Source organism: Cherax quadricarinatus, chromosome 38 (genome assembly GCF_038502225.1).
Source record: "Cherax quadricarinatus isolate ZL_2023a chromosome 38, ASM3850222v1, whole genome shotgun sequence".
Lineage (NCBI taxonomy): Eukaryota > Metazoa > Arthropoda > Malacostraca > Decapoda > Parastacidae > Cherax > Cherax quadricarinatus.
This window is the reverse complement of record NC_091329.1, coordinates 24,261,859-24,282,251: the sequence shown is the minus strand read 5'-3', so window position 1 is coordinate 24,282,251 and position 20,393 is coordinate 24,261,859. Positions and strand designations below refer to the sequence as shown.

General features: G+C 43.0%; 1 protein-coding gene across 1 annotated transcript in view; it reads right to left on the bottom strand.

Moving 5' to 3' along the window:
• The window catches only part of LOC128692823 (rifampicin phosphotransferase), a 240,021-nt gene that overhangs the window by 60,915 nt on the left and 158,713 nt on the right, over nt 1-20,393 (bottom strand). Inside the window, exons 21-23 of the mRNA XM_070092185.1 lie at nt 10,647-10,735; nt 8,178-8,333; nt 5,615-5,674 (exon numbers count right to left, since the gene is read on the bottom strand). Coding sequence (XP_069948286.1) covers nt 5,615-5,674; nt 8,178-8,333; nt 10,647-10,735 — 305 coding nt within the window. The remainder of the gene's footprint in view (nt 1-5,614; nt 5,675-8,177; nt 8,334-10,646; nt 10,736-20,393) is intronic.

The window sequence follows — 20,393 nt, the reverse complement described above, 5'->3', positions numbered from 1 at the left end:
GTGGGGAAACACAACCACAACCACTGTGGGAAAACACAACCACAACCACCCTGGGAAAACACAACCACAACCACTCTGGGAAAACACAACCACAACCACTCTGGGAAAACACAACCACAACCACTGTGGGAAAACACAACCACAATCACTGTGGGAAAACACAACCACAACCACTGTGGGAAAACACAACCACAACCACTGTGGGAAAACACAACCACAACCACTGTGGGAAAACACAACCACAACCACTGTGGGAAAACACATCCACAACCACTCTGGGAAAACACAACCACAACCACTGTGTGAAAACACAACCACAACCACTGTGGGAAAACACAACGCAATCACATTTTGAAAACACAACCACAACCACTCTGGGGAAAACACAACCACAACCACTCTGGGAAAACACAATCACAATCAGTGGGAAAAGACAACCACAACCACTCTGGGGAAAACACAACCACAACCACTGTGGGAAAACACAACCACAATACACTTTGAAAACACAACCACAACCACTCTGGGGAAAACACAACCACAACCACTCTGGGAAAACACAACCACAACCACTCTGGGAAAACACAACCACAACCACTCTGGGGAAAACACAACCACAACCACTGTGGGAAAACACAACCACAATACACTTTGAAAACACAACCACAACCACTCTGGGGAAAACACAACCACAACCACTCTGGGAAAACACAATCACAATCAGTGGGAAAACACAACCACAACCACTGTGGGAAAACACAACCACAACCACTGTGGGAAAACACAACCACAACCACTCTGGTTAAACACAACCACAACCACTGTGGGAAAACACAACCACAACCACTGTGGGAAAACAAAACCACAATCACTGTGGGAAAACACAACCACAACCACTGTGGGAAAACACAACCACAATCACTGTGGGAAAACACAACCACAATCACTGTGGGAAAACACAACCACAATCACTGTGGGAAAACACAACCACAACCACTGTGGGAAAACACAACCACAACCACTGTGGGAAAACACAACCACAACCACTGTGGGAAAACACAACCACAACCACTGTGGGAAAACACAACCACAACCACTGTGGGAAAACACAACCACAACCACTGTGGGAAAACACAACCACAATCACTGTGGGAAAACACAACACAATCACTGTGGGAAAACACAACCACAACCACTGTGGGAAAACACAACCACAACCACTGTGGGAAAACACAACCACAACCACTGTGGGAAAACACAACCACAACCACTGTGGGAAAACACAACCACAACCACTGTGGGAAAACACAACCACAACCACTGTGTGAAAACACAACTACAATCACTGTGGGAAAACACAACCACAACCACTGTGGGAAAACACAACCACAACCACTGTGTGAAAACACAACACAATCACTGTGGGAAAACACAACTACAATCAGTGGGAAAACACAACCACAACCACTGTGGGAAAACACAACTACAATCACACTTTGAAAACACAACCACAACCACTCTGGGAAAACACAATCACAATCAGTGGGAAAACACAACCACAACCACTCTGGGAAAACACAACCACAACCACTCTGGGAAAACGCAACCACAATCACACTGAAAACACAACCACAACCACGCTGGGAAAACACAATCACAATCAGTGGGAAAACACAACCACAACCACTCTGGGGAAAACACAACCACAACCACTCTGTGGAAAACACAACCACAACCACTCTGGGAAAACACAACCACAATCACACTCTGAAAACACAACCACAACCACACTGGGAAAACACAACCACAACCACTCTGGGACTATCCATTTTACTTATTTATATCTATATCTTCATATATCAATCTCTATCCCCATCAACATCTATCTTTATTTTTTTCCCTATCTCAGTCTCTACTACAGTCTCTATTGCTATCTTTATCTCCATTTCTATATTTCTCTATCTCAATTTTTATTCCTATCTCATATCTAAATCTATTTCTATTGGGTCTCCATCCCAATTCGTATCTCACTTTTTTCTCCATTTCAATTTCCTTCTATCATAATCTCTATTTTTCAATCTGTTTCTGACAACCTCTATATCTATCTGTCAATGCCTGTCTCTATCTCTTTCTCAGTTTTTTCTGTCGTTATCTACCTCTATCTATATCAAGTTCTTTCTACATCTATCTATCTTTATCCCTATCTGTATCTCCGTCTTTCAATTTATCTCATTATCAATAGATTTCTTTTCTAACCAACATCTTTTACGTTAATCTTATTTAATATCTTCATTTTGCTTCCAGGTGACCAGGACGCTCTCTTAATTAAAAGAGATATATTTCTCTCTCTAAATCATTATCTTCTCTACTCTTCATCTCGTTTTTAAATATTTTTCTTCTTCTCTTTCTGCCTCAGCGTTAGTGCCTGGAGCAGACCAGAGTACTGATAAGTTTGACTATGGTGTCTTCCAGATTCCTTGGGTCATGAATAACTGATCATAATGAGGTTCCCTCTCCAAAAAAAAAAAAAGATTCCCTTAGATAAAGATGTGGATGATTCATCATTTAATGTTTTGATGCACGAGGAGTCATTTTTCACCTTTATTTGTATTGTTAAATGGAGCTGGAACACTTCTGGATTCACCTTAGAAATACTGGAAAACAAATAATAATACTCAGTATTTTCATCCCAGTCACAGGCATACATATTGAAAAATGCTTCAAAACAAACGTTTTACAGCATTTTATTAGCGTTTAAACGAGACCCGAATAACCATCTAACGTTGAAGTACAGTGGAGCAATATTAAATATAGTGTTTACTTCAGAGCACCGTCGCCGCCGGTCTTAGTTACTGAGTGCTACTTAAATCGCCCTCTGAATCACAAATGAAATCAACAATGTTAGGTTTGATTTGAGTTTCTTTGGTGATGTTTTGTTTGGTTAGGTTAACTTTGGTTAGGTATGATTTGGTTTCATTTAGTCATATGATGACCCACAGCTGGAACTTTTGGCCGAAGCCTTCCACTGGCTCACCTGTCCACCCCTTAAAAAATCATGGTCATAACATCCCAGAGGGTTAGTAACCCAGTATAACCCAAGTAAGGCAACTAGTGTGGCTTATTTCCACTGTTCTCTTGTCCCGGAAGCGATTCACAGCAGTAACGTTGTTGTTGTTGTAGATTCGCCGGTACATTTACCTGCCTGGGTCTTTTCCAAATGGTGACCCGGCCTTGGCTCCCGGTCACGGAAGTGTCTTGAAGGGCATGCCAGCTGCGCAGCAGCTGGCGATGCGAGAGCGGCTGATGAAGTTGCACAGCAGCAGGCAATGTCAGGAAGGGCCAGTAGGTAGGTAAGACACATAGGCAACAGTTAGGCAACTTTATTCCGAAACGTTTCGCCTACACAGTAGGCTTTCTGTATTCGACTGAAGAAGCCTACTGTGTAGGCGAAACGTTTCGGAATAAAGTTGCCTAACTGTTGCCTATGTGTCTTACCTACCAACCTGTCGGTATTGTATACCATTTTGATGTTCATCAGGAAGGGCCAAGCGACGATTACAGTGTCGAATAGAGCCACACCCCAGCTTGAGGTCCCTGCCTAAGTGCTGGGGAACTCAGCTTCATGGTGATTGGTGGATGGGAAGAGAAGCGTTTTTGATATTTCCAAATTTCGTCCTGGGGACGTGGATGATCCGGGTCAAGCTCTCATAGTCGGTAATGTACTCATGGATGTCCTCAAGTATGTTTTGAGTGGTGCGGTGTTGATTTGGGTCGCTGGTAAACTTCACAGTTCTATCTTTGACTCGTTGACAGAGTTCGTCGCAGAACATACTGCCCTTGTGTTCAGTAGTGTAGAGCTTGACGCCAGGACATGATTCGTACTTCTGGTTTAGTATTCCCCTTAATCCTCCAGCGATTTTAGCAACCTGTGTAGGTATGAGAACTGGAGGTGATTTTTTTAGTAGCAGTGATAGTGGCGACAGGTGGTTCGCCGGTGGTGGTGTTGGTAGCAGAGGAGGGAGATGGCGTTGTGGTGGTGGATGCTTCAGTTGATTCGTTTCCTTGATGGAGGAAGGCAGTGGAAGCATCTCATTGGTGGGATTTTGAGGCGGCTCGTCACATGTCGATGGTTGTGGTGGAGCTGCTTGAGAGTAACTTGCAGGTGTTGAGACATTGACACTATTTGTGGTGGTCTTGATTATGTCTGAAGAAGATGGAGAATCCGGGAATGTAAAACTAGGCATGTTGTTCAGCCTGAAGAGTTCATTAATGGTGGTGTTGAAGGATCCAGGTATAGCTTTGTTGTGCATATACGCATATATCATGCAGTAATTGATTTTGCGGATTCATCGACAGGTATTGGCGGTAATATATTGCTGGTGGAGTATTTTGGTGGTGTCTTCTTGCAGTTTAGTGATTGCAGCATATGTTGGAGATTTTGCAGTTTTCTTTTGCTGGTCTAGTTGTTTCTTGAGAACTTCTCTTCTTGTAGGGGTTTCAGCAGCGAAGGTGTGGTGCTCACTCTTGCAGTTTAGGTGGAGTGGTGGTGGTGTAAGTCCTGAAATCATGTCCTTCGTTGCTGCAGGGCGAGCAGAACTTCTTATCCTTGGTAGGACAATCCTGTAATAGCTGTAACACTGTGGGATGTGCTGGAATCTCTCGGCTTTAATGTAACTTGGGTTGATAAGGAAGTAATGGATTACCAGTCCCTCTGCGAGAGCTTGGGTTGCCATGTTGCCATAAATGAAGGTGACCTTGAGCCTTGAAGAAGCATTAGGTATTTTGGTAATATATTCCACCGTGGCCCAAGGGTTCTGATCTTTTATTGATGACTTAATTTCTTCAAGAGCCTGGGTTGTGATGAGGTTATCCAGTCGCTTAAGGAACACAGTTCTCTTGGCCCTCAAAGCTGGGGAAGTCATGACTTGAAATCCTCGTTAGTTAAGAGTGATTGTAGTATCAGTGGTGATAAGTTTCTCGATTTCGATGTCGTCAGAGCAGACTACAACGAAGGCCTCTTAGAGCGATAGAGTCACAATACATTTAACCTGCAATATGCCGCTAACGGCAGCTGCAAGTGCTAGTTTGGACGAGTCACTGATTGTCCCACTTCTCGGTTTGATCTTCACACGGTCTGAGAAATGCATCGTGGAAGATGACGTCGAATGCAGAAGTAAAAATTCCCCTCCCCAACGAGGATCGCAGGGATACGCAGGTGTTGTGCACAACAGTAAGCTAAATAAAATTATTATTATTATTATCAAAACTATGTGTTATAAGTAACATAAAATATATTTAAAGACAGATGAAGAGCAAGTGTAAGGGTACTTGTTCCATAAGTCTCGCCCTCACCGTAAGTTAAACCCGGGTCATTGTGTTGTGAATCGTACGCGCTACCAAAACACTACGAGGTCCAGTACTCACCTGCAGTGTGTGGACCAGTACTCACCTATATTGTGTGGACCAGGGGTCCAGTACTCACCTGCAGTGTGTTGACCAATGGTCCAGTACTCATCTGCAGTGTGTGGACCAGGGGTTCAGTACTCACCTGCAATGTTTTCACCAGTGATCCAGTACTCACCTGTAGTGTGTGGACCAGGGGTCCAGTACTCACCTGTAGTGTGTAGACCAGGGGTCGGGGGTCAAGACCCCAGGACAAGGAGCTGAGGTCCAACTGTGGGAGACAAAGACTGATGTTAGTGAATTTTACCCTTGATCAGGTCTTGATAGTACAGGTCTTGATAGTTTAAGACATGTCTTGATAACACTGGTCAACAACCAAAATACTTCCGAGACCAGAGTAGCAATTTTCAACTAATTTTAGGCCATTGATAAGGAATATCATGGTTAAAATTGTTTGTTAGTTGTACTTTTCAATATAGACCTACGTGTCACAACAGGTTCCAACAGGCTTGTGGCAGTCACTGGAGGCTGTTCATAGGTCTGAAAGTTGTCTTGCTACATAACGGCAACAGTAAATCATCAGTTCCTGTGGGCTATGCACCACGTATGAAAGAAACTTATGAGAATATAAAGCATATGTTGCAATGCATAAAATATGATGAACGTCAATGGCAGCTCTGTGGTGACTTAAAGGATGTTGCTCTTGTGATGGGCCTGCTGGGCGGATGCACCAAGTACTGCTGCTTCCATGTGAATGGGACAGCCGTGCAAGAGGTTCCCACTACATCAGAAGAGACTGGCCACCTCAATCATTGGAACCTGGGATGAAAAATGTTCGATATCCACCTCTCATTGAACCAAACAAAATTTTACTACCACCACTACGCATAAAACTGGGGCTCATGAAAAACTTTGTAAAATCTATAGACAAAATCTTGCAAGGAATTCAAGTGTTTAACATCAAAATTCCCCTCACTGAGCGACGCTAAGATAAGAGAGGGAGTCTTCAATGGTCCTCAAATTCGAGAGCTTCTTAAAGATGTGACTTTGAATCAGATCTTCATGGGGAGGAGAAAGCTGCGTGGGAAGCATTCCAGTTAGTGGCGAAGGGATTTCTAGGAAACAGAAGGGAAGGCAACTATGAAGAATTGGTGGAAAACCTCATCAAGGCTTACAAGAACATGGGATGTAACATGTCACTTAAAATCCACTTTTTGGACTCACATTTAGACTTCTTTTCCAGCGAACTGTGGGACAGTCAGTGGCGAACATGGTGAAAGGTTTCACCAAGATATTTCAACCATGGAAAAATGGTACCAGGGCAAATGGAGCACAAGAATACTTGCAGACTATTGCTGGAATTGGCAAGAGATGATTCTTCAGTCCACTAGGAGCGTCAAACAAAAAGGCAGAGAGTAGGTACTCATTAGTTTAAAACATATTGACACATATTGTACGGTATAATAAAATAATCAAATATTACATGTCTCTTACCTTTAAACCTATATAGCCAACAAGCATTTTTCAAGGTGATATTTGGATTCAGGACATGAAAATACATAAGAATTAATTAATCTCATTTAAGAAGCATACAACTTTCTAAAAATTGTTGACCAGTGTAATATGATACAAGACAAGTACGACACAAGTGCAACTAATGCGACATTTTATTGTGGCAACGTTTCGCTCTCCAGGAACCTTAAATTTCAGCGCATACGTTACGCCTAACTTTTGTTTATGGGTAACACCGAGAAAGCGGCTCGTCAGATCGGCTTCTAACTTCAACAGTGGACCAGTACTCATCTGGTGCGTCAGTGGATGCAGTGTGATTCTTGAGTTTTTTCTACGTGGGTTGAATGTCCAACACTGGTACAACAGTGATGACCTGGGATGCTCATACATCTGATACCCGCCTCAGATAGTTTTCTCCTGACGTATTAAAGCAGTAAACACCACACACAAGTAGGCAGGTGTTTCCTACCTAACACAAGGCTGCTGTATTTAATGGAGTCTTAATGACGTTTTGGTACTTTTTAATCTCGAAGTTTTATAGTTTTATTGTACAGGGTGACCATATAGGCGAATTTGCATTTTTGTAACAATAATACAGTAATTTTAATTAATATCTTCAACATGTAAACTAATGTTAAGTTATACCATGAATTAAGGAAATATCCTGGACTTCACCTTACGAGACAAAGTAAATACGATAGTAATTATGGACAAGGTAGATTATAAGGGAAAAATGAACATGTAATTAGAAGCCTGGGGAAATTAGGTGCCTCTGAAGCCTGTACACTTCACTTACATTAGTGATGTTGTATTTTACTTATTCATTATACTGTAATCCCTAAAATGGGGGTTTAGGCAACCTCTAAAGTGCATTGCATATGCACTGAGATATAAATACACTGATACACATCTCTCTTGTATATACAATGAGAAATCCACATCTCTTGGTGTATGCAGAATGTGCTCAATAAATATGTAAGTGTTTGAAAAATGAATAGCTAGGCTGATCATTCCGTATATGATGTATGATGACAAGGATTTACACACGTTGTGACCTGCCTACCGCCTGCCGTATTTACTGGTGGTGGGATTTAATACGTCAAGAGAAAATAATCTGACGCTTGCATCAGCAGCTGTATGAGAATCTGTTCAAGGCCATCACTGGTGTACCAGCGCTGGACATCCAACCCACGTAGAAAAAGCTGAAGTATCAGGCCGTGTCCACTTACACACCTCTCGATGTGAGCTGCGTGTTTATCTACCTCCTTGATGCAGCGATGACCGTGTCTGGCAAGGAAGCTCCTGTAGGTGTCGCCAACGATGCCCGGGTGAGACTCAAGCCACACCTGCCCCTCCTCTGACGTTATACTCAGGAACTCCTCAGCTTCCTCGTTCTCACCGATCACTCGAGCCAGTTCCTGCCGGTCCGTTATTATTATTATTATTATTATTATTATTATTATTATTATTACTGAGAAACGCTAATTCTGTAGGGGTCATAGAGGGTCTGGGAAATAGGAGATAATTAGGTTTAATCCAAGAAAGGACTTCTCTTCAGAATCTTCCTACAGCATCGTGTCAGCGGCAAAAACAACTGTCAAAACTCCCACTTTAAATTAATTTATATATTTTAATCCCACACCACTCCTTAACATTCGCCTCTTTTACATCCCCATGAAAAGATGGGGGGTAGTAGAGGAAGTGGAACATTCAAATGGCTTTAGGAAGAAATCCAAATATTCTTCCTCGAAGCTTTTTTATCCACTTCTCCGAGGCTGTGGGTCCTACAATTTGCACCAAAGGTAATATGTTAAACATTTATGGTGACATCACACATCCCTGTCTAAGGCCTACTTTTACTGGAAAATCTCCCTCTCTCCTACATACTCTAACCTCATAAAAACTAACTGTTTTCAGTAGCTTACCACATATTCCATACACTTGCAACACTAACCACATTGCTTTCCTGCTCATATTATTAAATTTCTTTTCGAAGTCTATAAATGCAACGAAACCTTCCTTACATTTATCTAAATATTATTTACTTATTTGCTTCAATGTAAACACTTGGTCTACAAATCCTCTACCTTAAATAAAATCTTTTTCTTCAGCTGCAATCCTACTTTCTAGTCTTACCAATATTTTTTTTTAAATAATAACTCTACCATACACTTTACGGCTCATTTACCTATAATTCTTACACTATTTCGCTCCCTTTCATTCTGCTCACAGCCTCCTGAAATATGTTATACCTCCCTGCCAGGTGCATGAAATCCCAGCTTCCTTATCTTCATCAACATTTAACGTTTCCTCAATATATTTCCTCTATCTTCCCAATACTTCCACCTTCACATCTAATAACTCCCCTCTTCTGTTTTAACTGCTAAATCCATTCGTTCACTAGGTCTTCTCAACTTACTAATCTCGCTCTAAAACTTTTTCATATTCTCAGCATAATTTGACAAAAACCTTATCCACTATCTTATTTGCTCTGCCTATTACAATACCTTTAAACTCTCTTTCACTCTCCTTATATCACTTCTACTTCGTAAACAAAAATTCTCATACATTAACTTTTTCTCCCTTACCACTTTCTTTACTTCGTCATTCCATCAATCGTTGCTCTTCTCTCCTGCATCCACCCTCCTACATCACTTTAACACTGCATTCTTTAAATTCGTCCATACCTGTTGAGCCTCTGCCTTGTTACCTATACTCTCACTAGCCCATCTTTCTCCCAATAGTTCCTTATATCTTACCCTAACTATCTCCTCCTCTAACTTATAAACCTTTACTTCTCTCTTACTCGTTGATGACATTCTCCTGGTGCTCCATCTACCTCACACTCTCACTATAGCTGCACCTATATAATGATCTGATATATTTGTTGTCCCACTAAACACATGCACATCCAGAAGTCTATCCATCAACTTTTCATCCATGAAGACATAGTCTTACAAACTGCTGTCATTATGACCTATATCATATCTCCTGTACTTATCCTTTTTTGAAAATATGAATTACCCATTACCAAATCTCTTTCTATACACAGTTTAATCAAAGCCCCCCTCATCATTTACCCCTGGCACCCCTGGCACCCCAAACTTACCTACTACACCTTCCATAACAGTTTCTCCCACTTTACCATTCAGGTCCCATACCACAATTACTCTCACTTTGTGTAAAGCTTCCTAAACACTTACTTAACATCTCAGTTTCCTCTACATTCGTCTCTTCTCCAGGTGCATCAACACTTAGTCTAACTACTCGTCGCATCCGACCCTTTTTTTTAATCTACATCGTCGTTGAATTTATACAATTATTTTCCCTCTTTTCTTTCCATAACTGATCCTTCAACATTATTGCTACCCCTTCCTCAGCTTTAACTCTCCCAGATATACCAGACCTAACCCATTTATTTCTCCCACTGAAACTCTCCTATGCTCTTCAGCTTTAGATTTAATTAAAACTAAAACATTCAACTTCTTTTCATTCGCCATCAGCTCTTACATCAACACACATTCAAACATCCCAGGACGAGTTACTAGCCCCTTGCTCCCGGCATTTTAGTATTTTTACACGCATGGCTTACGGAGGAAGGATTCTTCACTTACCCATGTAGATGTAAAGAAATAATATACGAACAAGAACTGTTAAGAAAACATTAAAAAACTCAGATGGGTGTGTATACACATAGATGTACCTGCATGTGTGTGTGTGTGTGTGTGTACCTTGAGAGCGGTGGGAACGTCAGCAGACTCAACCTGGGCACAAGTTGACAGCAGCAGCGCCATGTCTGCAATGTTCTCCTCACTGAACTCTGCAAACATCACACGGGAGTTATCACCCACATATTTATACGCTTGTTAATCATGAAATATATAACAGAACTCAACTTGGTAGTCTGAATTACTTCGCCAAGTTACTGGTCCTGAAGATACTGTTCTAATAAAAGGATCACAACTGTGTGTATTAAACAGTTTGTCGGTACTGTCATACTGGTATTAGAAGGATTATTATTATTTTCATGGGAAACTATTAAACTCGTATGGGTCATCATGACTCACGAAATCGTAATGACATGATTGCAAACAAACCATACCACGGGCGGGATTTGAACCCGCGGTCAGAGAGTCTCAAAACTCGTATGGGTCATATAGTGTCTGGAGGAATGGTAATCAGGTCTGATCCAAGGTAAGTATTAACATAAGATTCCGACACTATAATAAAGAGATATAACTGCAGTTATATGGAACATTTGTTGACGATATTTCACCTACACAATGTGCGAAACGTGCTAACATGATCGTCAACACCGCTGGCAGAGGAGGAGTTACCATGGACACACTAAACTCTCGCACCAAGTGGACTCACTCAGGGTTTCCACCACAAATCAGGCTACATCTTAAACCGTTTAAAACTAAAGAAAGAAATTACTTCAGTCCATCCCTATGTCCCAGTCAGCTAGACTACACGGTCTGCCTAAGACCCACAAACCTGGAATCCTATTGAGACATACATTCCCCGGAATGGGCAGCGCCCCTATCATAATAGCAGACACTCCATCTAAACACCTGGTAGGATTTTTGGACACTATCATCCCCGCACATCTCAAACACTCAGATCTCCTCAATCACACAGGCATTATCAACGTTTGAAACGACAAATTTTTCAGCCGCCTAGAAGTGTCCTGTCTCTTCCCCACTTTACCCACATCATAATTCATTTATCTCCTATGTTGGAATTTTTTTTATATATTTTATTTAAAATCAGTTCATAAAGGTACATACAAGAAGATATATACATCAAGAACAAAACAATGTGTGTGGTAATAAAACATTTTACACTGTCTTAACCCTACACCAGTACAGGAAAATAATTTGTCGTTTCATATTTGATATAAAATCCGTTGCATCATAAGGCCGCCGCAGCGGAAACAAAACATTCATGACAATGGTAATTATGTATTAACAAAGCATATTATTACTATTACTAACCTACAAAGTACAAAACCAAAATATCCCAGCATCCCGGAGCTGTATGACCCCCTGGTCATATACTACAGTAGAAGGAGACCCTCCTGCCGCTGAATACCCTACATATCACAAGGGTAAGCCCCGACCTATCTCCTTTGTTTTCAAACATAGTTCTCGAACCAGATATGCCTTATATATGTTGAACCTAGTACATAAGCCACTAACGCTCCCATGGCCACTCACCGACCAACCCCTCCCCCCCCACACACACACAAAATACTAAACTAGGCGACCTTTTGCAGTCGTCAGAGACTCCATAAATTCCCTGACATTAGGTCACCTCTCCCCTAACCTCCTCCCCCCTTAACCTGTTACACGAAAATCCAAACCAATTACAGTACATATTACAAGGAGTACATCATGAACACCTCAAATTCTTTACACATACACAAGCGGCACTCGTACCCAGAGTTATCACCAATTGTAAACTAGGTTCTATCCACCAGATAGTCTACGTGGAAGTCTCTCCATAATGTAAACTACACATGGTCTGAATGATCCTACTTAGGCCACAAAATCGGCGTGCTCAGAGATGCATAAACCTCCATTGGCATATTGGGGATGTCACCGCCTTCATGTAAGTCTCTGGACTATGATAGCCCAGTTTGAGTATCTAGCTCTTATGCCACACTATATGCTAATAATATGACCGGTCTCCTTGCAAAACACGCTTACTTGACAATGGATTATCAACAGCTCTGCCGAAATGGTAATACCCAGCACTTGGTTCCTGTATGTCCCCCCCCTCCCAGTCCGAGTCATCAACCACACCGAGAAAACATAACCCGGACCTCATACAGGTCACCCCCTCACCCTAGGCCACACGCCGGCACACAGGCACACCTGTTCACTAGTACACTTCATACACTAAAACTAACCCCCCTCCCGGGAGACCAACTCACATGCTCCATCTTGTAACCTATCAACTCACTATAGATGTCATAACCCCATTAATATATCCATTGTTAGGTTTCTATATCCCAACGAAAAGTCCCTCTCCCAGCATTGTCCATACACCTCTCGATTTCTACATTTAGTTCTGTAAAAACGACACACCAGCGCCCTGATGCGCCTCGCACTCCTAAACTCCCGCATTCCCCATGAAACGTACAAATAGTTGAGCACCAAGTACGAAATCGATCGTCGGACCGCACCAGAACAACCCCATACTTCTAGACTTAATACTCTAAGCATTGACGACCTCCCTCCTCCCACATGTCGTAGAACGTCCTGAAACCAATCTCTCACCCCTATTAAACCTTCACAAAAGCATACGACGTGGAATGCCGTTTCCGGCCACCCATATCGTACACAGATCTGATCCCGAGCCAGGCCCATAACATTCAATTGTGCCTTAGACACTAGTATTCCAATGAGGAAACGGTACCCAGTTTCTCGGACCCGAGGGTGCAATCACAATCTTCTGAACCAATATCAAATGGCCTTCCTTTGGTTACCTGGAAAAACCTCCTCACCAATTACCTCTCCCACGGACAAACCAATGTCATCCAGTTTACATACCTTTACCCTCTTGGGTTCTTTTGCTACCAATAGATGCCGTAACATCGCTTCACACAATATTAAATCCTTTCCCACCCACCACCGTCTAAAATCTCTCATTACTGCATCAACCCTCGCCCCTCTAATGCCACCCCACACCAGATATTCCTGTCGTACATAAATACCTATTAAATGCCTGTGCAATGGTATTAATCCCATACCTCCCTTAGCTACTTTTGTCATGACTACATCCTTCCCCAACCAATGCCGATGGAATCCTCATATAAAATTCAAAGCTTTCCTCTGCAACCTCAGTACATCTTCTGCAATCAAAGAATAAACTGCTGCAACAAACCATAATTTGCTATATACTAGGGCATTAACGATGATTACCCTTTGGAGCAGCGTCACCTCACCCGGTTGCCATCCCGCCATTCTTTGAATGGCTGCATCTACCACTAACGATGAATTAATTGCGTGTGCAGATCTTTCCTCATTGCAAAAATATACTCCACATATTTTGAGATGCTCGACAGTTTTCCACCCATACTCCCTACCCAATGTTTCCCCCACCTAGGACCCCACATTCAAAGATTTTGATTTCTCCCTATTAACACGCATGCCTGATGCATCACCAAAAAAACCTATAACCCTATTAATGAACTCCAAGCCTTCCCTACTACGCACCATTAAGGTGGTATCATCTACATAGCCTATGATGCCCACCTCTACACCCTGCCCACTAACTCCCTTCCCCACTCCTCCAGTTACTAACCTATAAAAAGGGTCCTGCAAACAGGCAAACAAGAGCTGTGAGAGGGGAGACCCCTGCCGCAGCCCCCACCCCATGTCTATCACGGACCCTATCCTTCCATTCACCTGAACTCGTACTTTTGCATCAGTATATAGCAAACGCACCCATGCCGCCACCTCCTTCCCAAAACCCTGCTTCAATAACATTGCCAATAAAGTCTCCCTATCCACATTATCAAAAGCCTTTTTTCAATCTAACCCTACTACTCCACCCCTGTGACTTTCCTCCACAAAACTTAATTCTACGATGGCCATCCCTTATAGACTGCCCAGGAATCCCGTATTGCCCATCCCATACCACCTTATCCAAAACCCATTTCATACGACTGGCCAAAATTCTTGCAAAAATCTTGTAATCCGCTCCTAACAACATGATGGACCTATATTCACCTAGAGTTCCATGGATGTTCTCCTTCGGCACCAACACCACGATTCCCAACCCCACCTCCCCCCTATTCTACCTTCATCTTTCATAGCATTGTATAGACGGACCAAAACATGTTTTAACATGTCCCAGTGTACTACATTATTGCGACCCCTGAATGAGTCACAATGTATATAATGTATATTACCTGTTCATATAATTTTATATTGCTTATATTTGCGATATTAGCTAAATCATAAATATATTGCTTTATATTATTATTTGACTTAGTTATATTATTAGGTAGGATGTAACATTTATATATTATTCAGTGCTCATAGTTCGAGTGTTAAGTACCTGATAGCATTGTCTGACTACCGTAGTTTTCACTTCGCTTGTTTCGCTGCTGGCTTCTATGTTGCTGGCCAGCAGCAGTCCACGGAGAGTCACGTGATCAGGGTGGGGTGATCACACCTCGCCAGGATTGAGTGTCTGGCTGGTCTGCACTAGATTCTTGTCTGACGTGCCTTCCAACAACACGGCCTCTCCAGCTCTCCCTTGTGGGCCCTTGTTGGAAGATAGTCTCTGTCACTTTCTTGTTGTTGGTTCTGTGTAACTCTGTTCAGAGAACATAGCCTAGACTTAGTGATATTCGACGTTGTACTGAGGTTGTGTATCGCATAGACACTCTGAGAAACTCAGGTCCTGAGCTGTAGCTTCTGGCCTAATTTGTACTGGTATCTGTGTACTGTCACAGTCGGGGATTTTCTAATGCTGAACTTAGATTTAGTAGTATAGGAGTTTTGTGGCTTTTGTGGAGGATCTGCAGATGGTCCCTACTTAGTGTCGTTATATTATCTCCTTGTTCCTGGTTCTGTGTCGCTGTTGCTTGTTATATTGCTGCTCGGCTTAACAGTCGCTTTACTGTTCAAGCAAGCTGTTCTGATTGCCAGGTTGGTCAAGAAGTTAATGTGAGAACTTTTAGTCAGTCACTGGTTAAGTTTAGTCGAGTCTTGAGACATAGCGAACTACTTTCTTTAGTTAGTAGCCTACCAGTTGTAATCCTGAAGCACTATTGAATCTTACTAAATTCTAATGGATAATTGGACCAGGATACTGACTACTTGTTACAAAAACCCAGTAACAGGCTGGATGCTAGAAGGGCAGTCCTTTCTAGTATTCACTGGAGATCTCTATCATTATTAGATATCGCTTATTTTGTAACATACATAAAAATCAATTCGTCTCTCAACCTTTGAGTAGAGAGGACGTCCACTACAGCTGCCCCCTATAGTCGACTGGTGGCAGTTAATTTTCTCAACATGGCGATGGCTGGTAGGGGCCGTGTCAATACTGTGTGCATCGAATTGACCCATGGGGCTGTGACTAGGCCATCTACGGCACTGGTATTGCCTGCAATTATCAGTGATACCTATGGTATTGCCAATGAGGAATTATGCGGAGTGGCGTTGAACGGCATGACGAGGTTTTTTGTGAAGTTGTGCTCTGCAAGTGTTTATGAAGCAGTTGTAGATAAGTTCCAGGAGGTTAATCTAACGCACGCAGTGTCGGTGAAGCTACTTGAAGTCTCACGCTACTATACACGGGTAAAAATCTGAAATGTGCCTTTTGAGGCTGATGTGTCTGATATCCGTGCAGCTTTGGGTAAATATGGCACAATACACATGGCTGCAGCTGGGAAGTGGTCAAAAGGGCCATATGCAGGAATCCTTGAGGGCACGTTTTCTGTGAAGATGACACTACGCCACCTGATCCCATTTTACGTCATTTTGAACGACTTCAGAACCCAGGTGTTGGTGTCATACAGGGGAGGAATCAAACAATCGGGCGAGATATTGTCAGTGTCACGAGGGAAACCCTCAATGTCCGTTTTAAGTGCCTGACTATAAATATTAATGGTTTGCGGTCTGTGAGAAAGTGTGTATGGTTTAGAGAATTCTTAGTGTTATAGTTTTGATGTTGTGTTCGTCCAGGAACATAACTATAAACCAGGTAGGGAGTTACGGATAGATGGGTATAACATGTACATGGAGCATACTACAAGGTTGAAGGGAGGTGTTGCCATCATGATTAGGGAGACTAACCCATTTGTTGTGAGGCATTGTGAAGAGGGAAGGGGAGGGTGATACAGGTTTATGGGGCAGGGAAAAGACTGCCTTCGTGTGTGTGTATGGCCCAGCAGAGGGAGATGGACGTGTGAAAAATAAATTTGTGAAGGAGGTTTTAGTTTACTATTTGAGGTCTCTTCCGGTAGTGGCAGTCATAGGAGGTGATTGGAATTGCATGCTTAGGCGTAAGGATGTTGAGCCACGGGGTGCGTGGTATTGCTCGGGTTTTTTTTGGGATTTATTAACTGGGGTGGGGTTAGTAGACGTTGGGGGGGAAGGTTGAGCATACTTTTGTACGCCAAGGGTACGCAGCGCGGCTCCATAGATTGTACGTGCCTCGCACTGTAGCAGTTCAGAGCGTACGTGTCATGGATGTGGCTTTTCCGATCATCGGGGTGTCCTGGTGGACTTAGGATGGGAGGGACTGCCTAGACAGAGCCGAAGTTACTGGAAATTAAATGTACGATTGTTGCAAAGAGAGGAAAGTAGACAGTCCTTTGCGAAATTGTGGGAGTTTGTGTGAAGGGGCACCTGGGGATGGTGATTTAGTTCGTTGGTGGGAAACAGTGGCTAAGACACGTATTAGGGATCATTATGTCCAATGTGGGAGGGAAAATAATCGGTTGATGTACGGGCTCCAAGGGTATCTTGAAGGGCAGTTGTGTGATTATGTGGGCGGTGGTGAAAGCTACCCTGTGGCAGAAATTGAGGGATTAAAAGAACGTATTCAGGGCTTGCAAAACGATCGTTTTGATGGAGCATGAGTGTGGGGAAGTATGGAGGAGGTGCTCTGGGGGGACCGGCCTTCGGCTTGCGTGTTGAGGAGACAGACTGAAGAGAGTTGCCACGGAGATGATGGGGTTAAACGTGCATGTAGGGATGGAAGGGTATCAGAAGGGCCAAGTTTTAGTAACGATGGAGGGTATGAGTGGATACATTGATGCTTGGTTTAAGTCGTATATGATGAGCGTGGGAATAAGTGAAAAGGCTTTAAGGGAAATGGGAGGTTTGATGCAGTGTGTGCTTGACAGACAGGACAGTGAGGCTTTAGGGGGGGCCTATTTTGGAGTGTGAGATATGGCAAGCTTTGTTGGGAGCAAGCTTAGGTAAAGCACCAGGTGTAGATGGCCTGACAAGCGATTTCTATGTCACGAATTGGGGGGTATTAAGGGAGTTTTTAGTTAGGTTGTTTAACATCCTAAAGACTGATGGGGTAATGGGTGAGTTGCAATAGATGGCAGTCGTGGTCTTGGTATCAAAAGGGGATCAGTCAACAGTTCAGGATTACAGGGCTATTTCGCTCATGTGCGGTGATTGTAAGTTGTTTGCGAGAATCTTGGGGAATAGATCGAAAAAGATGATAGATAAGGTTATAGATAGGCAGGTCAATGTTCAATGGGCATGGGATGATCAGAGGTTTTATAGAGAAGCGGCAGGAGTTGGGCAGAGGAGGAGTATTAGCCTTGGACTGGACGGCTGCATATGACAGTGTAGAAAGTGAAGCGTTGTGGCAGTTCATGAGATGGCAGGGTTTTGGGGTGGAAATTATATCTTGGGCACAGACCTTGTATAAGGGGGAGTCTATGCGTGTGCAATTAAACGGTAGGATAGGTGCAAAAGTTCAGATGGGTCGGGGTTTGAGACAAGGTTGTCCACTTTCACAATTATTGTTTGCGTATTTTCAGGACCCTTTTTATATGGCGGTTCGGCGATGTGTGTCGGAGGGTCTGGAGGGTAATGGAAGTGATGGGTGGCCTGGTATCGTTGGTTATGTAGATGACACGACTGTCTTGGTGGGGTTGATGTGAGGACTTGAGGCGGGTGGGAAGGGTTGTGGATGTATTCGGGGAGGCAACCGGGATGAAATTTAATGCCGTAAAGACTAAGTTTATGGAAATTGAGGAGTGGAAACATGAGGTGGGGGGCGTTGGGGGCGGGTGGAGTGTGGTGGATCAACTTAAGATATGTGGGGTTGTGTATGTAAGAGATTCGAGGGTGGCACGTGAGGTTAATTCGGTGAGAGTTGCGGATGGTGTGTTGAAAAGACTTGGAGGATTGTGGCCGGTGCATCTCACGCTACATCAAAGGGTGATTGTGACTAACGTACTTTGGTATAGCAAGTTATGGCATGTGGTGGTCATGTACCCGTTGGTACAACAAGAGGTCAAAAGATTGTTGTGTGGGGTTTTTCGGTTTATTTGGGGACTGGGATGTGAATGGTTAAGTAGAGGGGTGATTACACTACCGCTTGGCCAGGGAGGGCTGGGGCTCATACCACTGGAAAGAAGGATGATGAGTGTCTACCTAACAAGGAGTTTTCTTCTGGAGGGTGGGGCGAGGGGTGTTGGGATCGGGAGAGTGCATGCAGATATGCAACGATGGTGGGTGAGGAGGGACTTACAGGTAGGCGAGGCCATGTTGAGAGTTTTGATGACAGCGAGGGATCCGGCTCGTATCAAGTTGTGGGTACTCGAGAGAGTGAGGAGGTGGGCCAGTAGTAGCTGCAGTAGAGGGGGCATACCCGATGTATGCATGGAGCGACATATGGACACGTCTCAAGAAGTTACATATAAGACAGGGCGTCTGGGGTCGTTTTATTCAATCGGAAGCTCAGGGAAGGTGGGGAGTGTCGTGTGTGTGGAGGTATGGAAACCATATTCCATGCAGTTTACTTTTGTGAATGTCTTGGCATTGTGAGGGAATGGTTCGGTAGGGTAATTCGATTAGTAGGAGGGGGTGGGTTACAAGTATTGCGGGTGTTAAGCTTAGATATAGGCGAGGTGAGAATGCAGGTAAGGAACACGGTGGCGTATTTGGTAACTGATTTCGTGTTCACATCATGGGCAATGAGGGATGTGGGTGTGGGTGAAAGGACAAAGGTGTTAGCAGTGACATTTTACAGAACTAAGTGCCGCAATAGGGAAGTTTATGGTTATGCTGTGTCAGGTTTATGTGTGAAAATTGGAATTTCTAACCCTGTGACACATTATAAGCGTGTGTTTTTGCAAATTTATACACTTTGGGTAAGCCCATTGCATGTTAAACTGTGTCGGCGACGAGGTATAGTGCATGTGTGTGGAATTTTGTAATATATATGTAAGAATTATCGTTGTAATTGAAGTGTGTAATGATATTTTATACCACTGTTTTCGCTATGTAATTTTGTCAGTTGTTTTTATGTACTATGTATGTCTTTTAAATAAAATATAAAAAAAAATGCGACCTGCGAGTCATACAGTGTGTACTGGAAGATTTGTGTCTTAATTATAGGTATGGTGTGTAGTGAGATGCTTTAAATAGAGGTTTTGTATGGATAATGGTCTGAACCTGTATGTTCAAAAATTCACTTCTTTCCTATGTTGTGCGATCTACAGTATATGATGTGGTTTTCATACAGAGTGATCCTTTATTGTGTCCAAGTATTGTATACACATGCCTCTGATACCTTACTGATGATATGGCTATGCCACTTTCGTTACAAGGTATGGATCGGTAAAAAGCAGATTTTAGTAGTAAAGGAATAAATTGGTGGAGGGGGGGGGGGGGGAGGGGTTACAACGTTAGGATACCCATCGTAAATTTTCGGGTGTATTATGTCAGTTGTAATTCTTTTGTATATATGTCATGAATTATTGT